We start from the raw sequence: 13268 nt of genomic DNA, 5'->3' as shown, positions 1-13268 counted from the left end.
GAAAAGAAAATAAAGAAGGGAAGAGGAGAAAAAGAAGATAAGATAAGAGAGGTAATAAAGAGATAGAATGAGAGTGCAGCATCCATTAGCTATATATATTAAAAAACTAACCCTTAAATTGTGGATGCATCTGATGTCTAGTTCCAAAAACACTCTCCAGTTGAGGGCATTAAAAACCCGTAAACTGAACCCAGAAAAAAGTCCTCTAAACCAGCTGGTACTGAAACTCACCAACGAATACAAGGAACTAAAACACCAATAAAACTAAACTAAAAAAAACACAACACATTTACCAGTACTGCTTCCAAACCACCAATTAGTGTCAATAAAATATTCAAACAAGCAAAAGAAGACTATAAGGGACTTTGGAAAAACCAAACCACCAGTCCAAGTAGAGTTAATTTCTAACTGACCCTGGAGAGAGAGGACACATAGGCAGAGCATCTCCTCTCTGTCTGAGATCCCCAGCACAGGCTCAGAGAGCACATCCTCGCAGTGGAAACAGGTAGACATGGAAAAACATGGCTGCCACGAGAGGACAGCACATGTGGCCCCTGGCAGAGAGGGAGGGTTGGGGCAGAGGAGCAGTCTCTTATTCTCTTATTGAGAAATACACAGAAATGAGAAAAACCCTTATCTGTCAATTGAAAAAAAACAACCACCAGAACTTTTTAAGTCCTTGAGAAAAATAAGAGAGGGACCTTCAGCTGCTTTGGCAGCAGAATATATTCCATTGTATTATGACCTGAGGGACTAGTTTAACCTAAATGTGTTTAACATATTTCCTCATGTATACATACACAATGTATATATACAGTCGTATGCAAAAGTTTAGGCACCCCTCTAATGCTGCATGATAATTTACTCTGTCTTCACCAAAAAAAATCACAGTGGTCAAATATTTATTTTGTAGTTATCACTGAGTGCTAGGGTGTTTTCCAGACAAAGATATTTAGAGTAGCAGTATTTATTGGTGTGAAATTAAATCAAATGTGAAAAATAGGCTGTGCAAAAGTTTGGGCACCCTGATAATTGTGTTGATTTGAATACCTGTACCTACTCAATGCTGATAAAATGCAACACAGAATTAGTCTGGTTAGCTCGTCAAGCCTTCAATTCCATAGAAAGTTGCATCCAACCATTAAAAAAGGTATTTAAGGTAGCCAATTGCAAGTTGTGCTTCTCTTTGATTCTCCTCTGAACAGTGGCAACATTGCGGCATCAAAACAGCTATCAAATGATCTGAAAACAAAGATTGTTCAGCAGTTTTGTTTAGGGGAAGGCTACAAAAAGTTATCCTGGAGGTTTCAGCTATCAGTTTTCACTGTGATGAATTTTATTATGAAGTGGAAGGCAACAGGCACAGTTCTTGCTAAGGCTAGAAGTGGCAGGCCAAGAAAAATAACAAAGAGGCAAAGGCGAATAATGGTCAGAATGGTCAAGAATAACCCTCAGATCACCTCCAAAGATCTGCAAGGTCATCTTGCTGCAGATGGTGTCACTGTGCATTGCTCAACCATTCAGCGCACATTGCACAGAAAACAGCTGTATGGGAGAGTGATGCAGAAGAAGCCTTTTCCGCACACACGCCACAAACAAGCTCGCTTGAGGTTTGCCAAACTACATTTGAACAAGCCAGGCTCATTTTGGAACAAAGATGGAGATATTTGGTCACAACAAGAGGCGTTACGCATGGAGGCAAATTAATACAGCATTCCTAGAAAAACACTTGCTGCCCACAGTAAAATTAGGTGGGGGGTCCATCATGCTGTGGGACTGTGTGGCTAGAACAGGAACTGGAAATCTATTTAAAGTTGATGGTCGCATGGATTCAACTCAGTACTAGCAAATTCTTGACAATAATGTTCAAGAATCTGTAACAAAGCTGAAGTTACGGCGGAGTTGGGTGTTCCAGCAGGACAATAACATGAAATATTGCTCCAAATCCACTAAGCCATTTATGCAGAGGGACAACTACAATGTTCTAGAATGGCCATCCCAGTCCACAGACTTGAATATAATTGAAAATACATGGGATGTCTTGAAGCAGGCTGTCCACGCTAGGCACCCATCAAACCTTACAGAGCTGGAGCTGTATTGTAAGAAAGAATGGTCCAAAATACCTTCATCCAGAATCCAGACACTCATCAGAGGCTATAAGAAGCATCTAGAGGCTGTTATTTTGGCAAAAGGAGGCTCTCGTAAATATTATTGTGATTTTTCTGTTGGGGTGCCCAAATTTATGCACCTGTCTAATTCTGTTATTATACATTTGGAATATTCTCTGTTTATCTAATTAACCTTATTTCACTTCTAAAATATCACTGTGTCCATGTAGTATTATATATGTGACAAAGAAGTTCCTGATCCAAACGCCCAATTATTCATAAATGAAAGTAATAAAGATTATCAGGGGTGCCTAAACTTTTGCATACAACTGTATATATATTGTCTTTTTTCTATAATATCAATGTTTAGTTCTCACACACACACTTCTTGCTCTTTGTATTTCTAATCTGTTGTATAACTGCTTTGGCAATGCAAATGCCAAAAAAAGAACATTGAATTGAATTGGAAAGATGGAGCGGAGTGAAGCGAGGGAGGACAGAGAGCTAGGTGAAGGAGAGAGAGAGGGGAGTAGAGAGGAGAGAGAGGGGAGAGGTTGATAGGGGAGGAGAGGAGAGAAGAGAGGAGAAGCAGAAAGGATCAAGAGATGCATGAAGAAAAAAGTGAAAGAATGATAGAGGATGAAGTGAGGAGAGGAGTGGAGAAGAAGAGGAGAGGAACAGTGAAAATAATGACATGGAGAGACAGTATGGGACTGTGTGTGTGTGTGTGTGTGTGTGTGTGTGTATGAAAGAGATAGAAAGATGTGTCATAATAGAGTTGATATGACAAGCAGGGCTGCTTAAAAGCCTCTCATTGCATTTTCAGATGCAGACACACACACTCACACACAGACCACCCCCCCACAAACACACACACTCACACACACACACACACTCACACAGACACCTCCCCCCCCCCCCCACACACACACAAACACTCACAAAAACACCTCCCCCCCAACACACACACACAAACACCCCCCCCCCCCCCCCCCCACACACACACAAGTCTTGTCCTCCAAACATCAGAACATATACACAAAAACCTCTTCATCTTCATACAAGCTCAGCACTTCAGCTCTGCCTTGAGCCGAACATCTCTTTACTCCAGTGGGCCCTAAAAGCAACCACTTATTTCTGTGTGTGTGTGTGTGTGTGTGTGTGTGTGTGTGTGTGTGTGTATGAAAAGTGCATCTGATAAAGTACTTGTCGCTTTCTCCCTCTGTCTCACAAAGTAAACCATCTCTCACACAAGCACACAGAGACAGACACACCCTGGATCTTGTATCAGAGCCTAAAGTACAAATGAAGAAGCAGGACCTAAAACAGAGCCAGTAAGCAAGGTTACACGTTACAGATGTGAGCATCTCTCCCTCCCTCTCTCTCTCCTAGGTTTGACATTTTTTTTTTCTCTTGAGCTGCTGCTCAATGCAATGTCAGTTTGCAGAAAGTAAAATTAAAAATAAAATGAATACGAAAACCTGACAGCATCTCTGGCCCTATTAGTTAGCTATCAAAATAAATGGATGTCTTCCATAGGAATTTAAGTATAACATGCTGCATTCATGAAAATTAATAATATTTCATATACGTTATTTATTGTGTTTTTCTTGATAAGTTATTCATCAACAAAAAACAAAAGATTCACAGCTACCAGACTAGGCAATTATAGCACACAAATTCATGCATGTGCATGTGCGCAAACACACACCTGAACACACACACAGACACACATATACAGGCACATCTGCACACACAACCTGAAGTTATTTATCGGTGAAGTTCAAATGCTCTTTTGAGGGAAACGGCTGTTTTTCCCATGGCCTGTATCGTTATGTGATGTGGGAGGCCTTATCATGTGTTACCAGACATCTACCGGTTTGGAGATTTGACACCTATGCTGCCATCTTTCAGACTCTTAGACTGGGTTTTCTCTTTAAAATCAGTTTTTCGTTACACGTGTAGTAAGATACTACTTCAAGCAATTACTCCAAGAACAGCCATATCACACACTTAGACACTCTGACACACACACACACACACACGTATATTTTGCCAACAAACTCACACTGCACACACCACCCCCTGTGGATATCAAAGCTCCCCTACTCCTACACTCTCACACAGAGAGACACACACACACACACACACACACACACACACACACACACACACCCTTAAGTTAACACACATCCTTAAACTGGACATTTAACCAAAGAAAATTCAATAATAACGAAACTATATCTTATTGTTACCATTTTATTTCACACAACAGTCGACCGATTTATTCCTTTCTGATTGGACAAGAGGCATTCCATGAGTGCGTTTATCCTGGAACACCTCTAGTAATCACTCCGCGTTCCATTTATACATTCCATTTATTCGAAGCGCGAGAGCAGAATGGCAGGCAGAGATTTTATAATCTTTCATTTGACAGTGTTTGAGCATTAGAGGGAACGAGTAGGAGGAAGGTACAAAAGAACAGGTAATGTGAAGACGAATGTGCACAAGTATTTCTGCCTCGACTTGGCCGTAGAGCGACAGTAGTCATTATGTCTCTCCAAAGCACCTATACTTAAATAGGTGCAAGGAAGATAGGAAAATACATTCTTTCTGGACACCTGGCCGACAAGAAAAAAATCCTGACACACATATTCATTCTCTCCCTCTCCCCCTCTCTCCCTCTCTCCATCACACACACACACACACACACACACACACACACACACACACACACACACACACACACACACACAAAAGACAGAAAGACAGACAGACAGACAGACAGACAGACAGACAGTAGAGCCACCTGGATGTTTCACATTAATGTAAATCAAGAGTGAATGAAAGAATAAGGGCACAGGCAGATAAAAGAGTGAAGGTGGGCTGAAGGCGTCATCTGTCTATCGGACCTATAAAGACCCTGTCCCTTTGACAGACGTGACATTTGAACCACGGAGTGGGCCATGACAAATCACATAGAAACACACACACACACACACACACACACACACACACACACACACACACACACACACACACACACACACACACACACACACACACACACACACACACTACACTTTTAACACACATAAAGACATCCGCATGCAGATTTATGTCCGCACACACGCGAATGTTGAATATTAGACATTCAACATGCACATTAAACAATAGTTTAGAGAGAGAGAGAGGGAGAGAGAGACAGAGAGGGATAGAGAGACAGAGAGAGAGAGAGATGGAGAGAGAGATGGAGAGAGAGAGAGAGAGAGAGAGAGAGAGAGAGGGAGAGAGAGAGAAGGAGAGAAAGAGAACACTCAGTATGCCAGAGCTTTTTTGTTGTTGCTTCTTCTCTCTCTGCATTCTTGATGTTTGACCTTGTCCAGGCTGAGTGAGTGTCTACAGAGCATGTACAAAGTGAGCGATCATAACCCTCATCAGCATTATCCTGATCTGTCACACACATACATAACACAGCGCATACACACATTACACAGACATGCACAGACACACAAACAGACAAATACATACACACACGCACACACACACATACACACTCATGCAGACACAGACACACACACACACACACACACGCGCGCACACTCACGTACACACACATAGACACAAGCGCACATACACTGCCAAATGCCTCACCCAACCATCTGGAAGGGGGAGTAGAGCCAATTAGGCATGAACAAGCAGTGAGACAGAAATGTCAACGACACACACCAGCTATGCTCTCAATCAATGTAATCTACTGAAACACACACACACACACACACACACACACACACACACACACACACACACACACACACAAAGTCAAACACATCAAACACATCAAACACAAGAACTGAGACGTGAAACAACCAGGTGAGGCTGACTAGAGTGAAGCCACATAAAGTGAAGAAGAGTTCATGTCAGTTAAGGCTGAAGGTTAACACTGGCTGACTGATGTGTGTGTATGTGTGTGTGTGTGAGTGTGTGTGTGTGTGTGGCACACTTGTGTGGTCGTCGGCAAAACGAAAACTCAAGTTGTGGTGAACACACACACACACTGATCTACACACTTTAGATTTAAAAGTGACCATTCATACATGGCCGTGTACAGAGACACAAAAACACACTCATACAAACACGTACACACGACACCGACACAAAGAAAAGCACACTTATACATACATGACCACACGACACAGACACACATAAACACACTCATACACACAATGTACACACATGACACAGACACACATAAACACACTCATACAAACATGTACACACACATGACAGACACACAGATAAACACACTTTTAAAAACATTTACACACACGACACAGACACACATAAGCACACTCATACAAACATGTACACACATGATAGCGACAAACATAATGCAGTCAGTTAAGTATGGGGGGACACGAACATGCATACATGGGAGTTCTTAATACACATACAGTCCCACCCCGCCCCCCTCTATTGCTCTCACACACACACACACACAAAAACACACACACAGAAAATATGTGAAAACCATCTTTACCTAAGGGGCCATTATGCATGGTGGTATCACTTAAAGATCTAAATTAGTTATTTATTGAACATGGTGATTGACTTCTATTAAATTCTTAATGAGTTAATAATTGAACATGTGGATTGACTTTTATTTGAATAGGGAATGGGTCAGAGCCCAGGAGCTCAATGCCATTTCACACGTACAGCGCATTATCAGAAGAGAACACACACACCTAACACACGCGACTCACAAATACACACATATACACAAAAACACACATATACACACACATGAATGTGAATTAGATAAGTGTCAACAAGCATAATGCGCACACACACACACACACACACACACACACACACACACACACACACACACACACACACACACACACACACACAGACTATATACATATACCCACAGGGCAACCAAACAGAAATCTCCAACTTTCACGATTAGTCTGGCAAGAGGGGCGACGGTTACCTTGGTAACACTCGAGCTCCTGGTGCCAAAATAACACAGGGCTGACTGTAAGGGAAATGGTGTGTTTGTGTGTGTGTCCTTGTGTCTCCTGTTTGTTACCCAAATGAGTGTGTCACAGTTGGCATATACAGCAAATTAAACACTCACATAACACCCTGCCAAACTAGGCGTTCTCTCCCCAATCATTATAACAGTCATAGCTGAAATAATATGAACACACACTATCGCACTTTCTCTCTCACTTACTCACACTCACACCAAATAGTACAGAACCCCAGGGAAAAAAACAACAAAACAAATGAAACAGTTTGTCAACTTACTGATTGCAGTTTAAGCATTATCCGTTAATTAACCAATCAAAGCCCGTATTAAGGCAATGAAGTGCTAAAAATCAATGGCTGTACACCATTATGGATGCAGGCCTTTGATTTCATAATTATTTTATAAGCAGAGGGGGAGGAAGAGGAGGAGATAAGTGAGGAAGATGAAAACATCACATTGAGAGAGGAGAAATGAATATTAAAACGACACCTTTGTTCCCTTTTTTAAAGGACTACAGTTGTTCTATGATCATTTAGAATGTATTTCCAATGCAACAAAAGCCACAGAGAATACAATCAATAAGTACTTCTAATGCTCAATGACAATCAATAAGTACTTCTAATGTTCAATGCCAATAAATAAGTAGTTCTAATGCTTAATAATGACGATTACAAGACTGCTTTTGGCTATGAAGCATGCCTGCAGCGATGTGAGAGTTTGAGCTGTATTCAAGTTGAAAGAACTTGCTGAGACACGTGTTGAGCTGTGGAAAAATCACAGATGCAAATTAAGACAAAAGCTCTGGCATTAAAAACGGACCCAGACACACGTCCTCCACTGTCAGACTGTCTGAGATTTGATCCCCAAAGGAACAGGGATATCTGCTCAGAATGCGAGACACACACGCACACACGCGCCCTGAAGTCCCGGCCTTCCTAAATTACACACACTCTTAACGTCTCTCTCCATCCATCTATAAGTCTATCCATCCGTTGAGACTCAAGGGAGCAGCTGTCTGGGTTATGTCTCCATCTAAGTGGCCTATGGTTAATATTTAAACACGTCACACACACACGCCTGCATGCATACACATATACACAAACACACACGCATAAGCAGACGCACACTCACACACACACACACACACACACACACACACACACACACACACACAGAAAGACAGACACACACAACCATCTCAGAACTTGCCACGGATTAAGAGACTGAACAGTGATACATTAAAGGTTACTCTTCTTATCATGAAAGTTTCCTTCCTACCTCTCTTCTTTTGCACTGTAACCTCTCTCTCTCTCTCTCTCTCTCTCTCTCCCTCTCTCCCTCTCTCCCTCCCTCCCTCCCTCCCTCCCTCCCTCTCTCCCTTTCTCTTCAGAACAAAAACTGGACATTTCTATTCCCCACTGATATACATTTTCTATATACAAGTTAAAAAAAGGAACAGCACGAGTGGAACAGAGATGGGTGAGGGAGAGAGAGAGCGAGAGAGAGAGAGACTTAAAGAAAGAAAGAGTCCTCTAGGAATGGTGTTTCTCGCTCCAGTTCTCTCTGTATGTTGCACACAGAGGCGGCACAGATACGGGCTAGGAACATGAAAAGGCCAGACAACCAAACAAACATGCAATTCCCTTGAGGGCACATACACACGCGCACACATGCGCACGCACACACACACACACACACACACAGAAGTATACATAGTCACACGCAAACACACGTGCATGTGCACATGTACACGCACAGAAGTATACACAGTCAAACGCAAATACACATGCCCGGCACACGCACCCACACCCACACAGAGTAATGTAGTAAAGAATCTTAGGGCCTGATTTACTAATATGCGAGCGCTTCTTAATCTGCGTTCGCAAATTAACGCACGGTGTTTTTGCGCATTTTACTTGGTATTTATCAAGCCAGATCTGCGCTGGGCAAAATGTGCTTACTCCGCCCTTTAAAGAGCCTGATTTACTAAGATTGATTTGCGAACGCATCTTTGCCAGGCGCACATTAACGCACGGTGATTCCCCGCATTTTCCGTGATATTTATCAAGCCAGATACGCGCTGGACAATCATTATTTAGCGCACCGTTAAAAGACTGGAGAACTTGCCAGCAAGTTACTGCCACCGTGGAGATTCGAGGAAGAAAAAACTAAGGTTCAGCGAATAGATAGCGAATAGATAGCGACATAGATATATTGGTTCACGTTCGCTCAATCACTGAACCTGATTCAATGGGTTATATTGTTGTTTTGCCCGCCATCATCTACAGCGAGATGTTTAAAAGAACACGATTATAAATAATATGCTATTGGTGGCATTAATGCATAAACTGTCTATTATAACAATATATATGTGTACATGGCGAGATTAATACGTTCTACAAGGGACATGGGTTCACTACAATATATCCCCACTGAAACAAATACATTTACCAAGTAGACAGGCCTCTCCAAAATCACCGTTGCTCAATCATGGATAAATGGCACTATTCCGAAAGATAAAACTGTCATGGACAGACCACTTCCACGTAAGTAATGGTCATGTTGGCATCACATATGACCTGGACATTCATTGAATATGTGTGCTTTCTGTTTCGGTAAACGTGTTCGCGGATTGAAGGTGGGACTGTTTGCATGTGGGTGCGATCAATTTCTCCAATTACGTTCGGAAAGTTTAATTTCATATATATGAATATATGAATTATACGAGTTGAAACAAATATTTCTGTTCGCTGTCTCTGTCTATGTCTTTGCCTTGCTGCTGCCATATCAACGTTTTCAGACTCAGTGGAAATGCGGTTGGTTAAGACGTGCTTTTATGAGGCGGAGAATTAGCCTGCAAATCAGAGATGTGCGCTCGCCGGGCAGTTTAGTAAATACCACGCAGTTCATCATTAGGCGCACTCCTCCCATTAAATAGCGCTACACGCCTACGTTACCACCCACGTTTCCGAACCATCCCACCTGTTTGCAGGTACACACCCTCAAAGCGTTAATATGCGCTGCGCCAGCTTAGTAAATACCGTTTTTCGTTACGACCGCTATTTTACGCCAGAAAATGGGCGCAATCCTGTTAGTAAATCAGGCCCTTAGTGTGTTATTTAACTCAGACTTCAAATCTGACAAGAAGATACATTTGGTTGTGCTTCTTTTTACCCGCTGAGAACAATTCCCTGGGACTTCCTAAAACGGACTTTCGGCAATGCACTTCACTCAGGGATAAGCCACGCATCATTTCATCACTTCAAGTGGTCCAACATGCGGCAGCTTGACTTTTAACTAAGACAAATAGGTGTGGCCACATTACACATAGGGAAGGGTATCGTTTGGGTTTTTTCCGATACCGGTGCTTAACCGATACTTTTAAAACGATACCGGTGCTTAACCGATACTTTTAAAACAATACCAGTGCCTAAACGGTGCCAGAACCGATACTTTTTTTTTCAAGCACAAAACCACGATTGACGACATTAAAGGAGGCAAAACAAATTCTTCAAATTGAACAATATATTAATTGTTTAAGGTATACTATAAATATAAATAAATACAAAACACTTTTTTTTTGTTTGCATTTATTTACTGAAATTTCACCCTTTTCTGATTTGTTTATACCTATCTTTTCTATCTTGTTTATACTTAATGTTGTTATTTGAACCCACTGGTTGAGTGAATTTGTACTGCCCCTTTAAGAGACTAGGTTCAGTTTTCCTGGCAACTCTGTGTAGGCTTCAGTCTGTGCGGTTGCTGATTTGCCTTTGGCTCTTGCCTTCTCTCTCCCCTTTACACACATTTTTAGCTTGCATTTGCTGCACGTCGCGTTGTTTGAATCTTTTTGTGCGAAATACAGCCACAATTTTGACTGTTTACCTTTTGGCATTTTCTCTGTTAAATGTATGGTTAGCCTAGCTCTGTTTGTGCTTGCTTTGTGAAATGCTGCCTGCTCCTCGCTATCATAAGACTGTTGCTATGTAATCACCAATGAGCGTGAGCGACACAGGCCAAAGTTTACGTTGGGAGTTGGGAACCAGCCTCCGTGTTTCATGTTGCAGCCTGAAATAATTCATGTTTATAAGACAACATTTGACGTAAGTTTTGTTAATTTAGCTGCATGATTTGTTGCTGTTATTAATTTCAATCGGCTCAGGCACCGAAAGGAAGCCGCGAAATCTGCGTTGCATTTCGTCCGGGTAGGTAACGGTTGTATTGGAACCGGTGCTATATTGGAACTGGTTCTCGGTACCCAACCCTAATTACTCAGGGATAAGCCACGCATTTAGACTCAAGACTCGTCTCACTGGTCTGAAGGCTAAATCAAAGGGGGGACACGTTTTTACTGTCATTGGTCCAACATGACGGCATTATTTTAGCTTCCACACGTTTACTCTGAGGTCAGGCTTTTATTTGTGCTTTTAGTCAGTCTGGGGTCAACTCTGTGCTCTTTTGGCCAAGTTCACTCTTTTCAATTTGTTGTCCCGTTTGTTGCGGTTTTAATTGTTTTGGTGATTTGATCCTGTTCCATTACCCTATATTTAAGTTTTTAAACTATTTTATCCATTCTCTTTTTATCACTTTACCACAGATTTTTCTTGCTTATGTTTACTTTTACTTGTCTTAACCGTTTTCTTTTTACTTCGATATAAATACAGTATATAAATATATTTGTTTCATCGTTGGCTCATGTATCTTTCTTTAACGTTCATTGTTTTCTAGGCCCTATATATTTGTACTGTAAAGTGATGAACCTCGAATCGATTAACACTTTGGTACAACTTATTTGTTGACTTGACACACACGTCTGCACATACAAATAGCTCCCTGGAGAGCAGAGTACTAATCCCAACACAAAATATGATTCTCTCTCTCTCTCTATTTCTCACACACACACACACACACACACACACACACACACACACACACACACACACACACACACACACACACACACACACACACACACACACACACACACACACTCACACACACACAGCCATATGAGTGGACTGAACAGATGCTACACAAGCTGGATGCAATCCTACAAACAGGAAAGTCAAGTCTATCTATGAAAAGGGAGTCTGGATAAGGATTCACGGGTAAGCATCCCAGTTACTGTATGTGTATTGCTTTGTGTGTGTGTGTGTGTGTGTGTGTGTGTGTGTGTGTGTGTGTGTGTGTGTGTGTGTGTGTGTGTGTGCGTGTGTGCGTGTGTGCGTGTGTGCATCTGTGCGTGTGTGCGTGTGTGCGTCTGTGCGTCTGTGCGTCTGTGCGTCTGTGCGTGTGTGCGTGTGTGCGTGTGTGCGTGTGTGCGTCTGTGCGTCTGTGCGTCTGTGCGTCTGTGCGTCTGTGCGTCTGTGCGTCTGTGCGTCTGTGCGTCTGTTTGTGTGTGTGTTTGTGTGTGTGTTTGTGTGTGTGTTTGTGTGTGTGTGTGCACCCATGTGTGTGTATGGGTACACTGAAGGCAGGCAGTCATAGACAGGCTTGTCAAATCAATTTCTCGGACAGAGGATTAATGCTGACTCTTAATACTAAGACTGTTGATTTGTGTCTGTCTCTGTGGTGTGTGTGTGTGTATTAGTGTAGGTCTTTGAATATGTCAGCATGTGTTTGTATGTGTGCATGTGTACTTGTGTCGTGGGTACCATGTGTTTGCGTTTGTGTGCGTGTGTGTATGTGTGTGTGTGTGTACCTCTCTATCGGGCCAGCCGGCCTTGAGCACAGCTTGGCTTCTGAAGAAAACCAGCAATCGGATGTCCTCCTCACTCAGACTGAAGGAATGCTCCAGAACTTTCAGCACCTCAATCCGCGGACGCACAGGACGCCCATCATCACCGCAGAACGGCCGTAACCATGCCAACACATTGTCCGAAGTCACCAGTCCTCCGCTGAGACAGCCAGAGAGAAGGAAGAAAAGAGAGAGGGAGAGAATTAGAGAGAAATGGGGGTGGGGGGGAGAGAGATGGGGAGATGGTCAGGGATGAAGGGAGGGAGGGGGAGAGGGGGAAAGAGAGAGAGAGAGAGAGTAAAAAGGAGAGTGAGAGATGTATGTGATCTTTGATAACTGGGTATAATAAAATATAAATATGCGTTGGCCTCAATGTCCTAGCTTC

The 13268-nt window shown here is 42.4% G+C and overlaps 1 protein-coding gene across 1 annotated transcript in view; it reads right to left on the bottom strand.

Moving 5' to 3' along the window:
- Positions 1-13268, bottom strand: part of nbas (NBAS subunit of NRZ tethering complex) — a gene marked incomplete at both ends in the record, with an annotated part of 156630 nt that overhangs the window by 27412 nt on the left and 115950 nt on the right. Inside the window, 1 exon segment of the mRNA XM_080857545.1 lies at positions 12848-13043. Within this exon segment, the coding sequence (XP_080713671.1) occupies positions 12848-13043 (196 nt within the window).

The sequence above is a fragment of the Sprattus sprattus genome (genome assembly GCF_963457725.1).
Source record: "Sprattus sprattus genome assembly, chromosome: 2".
NCBI lineage: Eukaryota > Metazoa > Chordata > Actinopteri > Clupeiformes > Clupeidae > Sprattus > Sprattus sprattus.
Note: the sequence above shows the minus strand (reverse complement) of the source record. Positions and strands in the feature narration are given on the sequence as shown.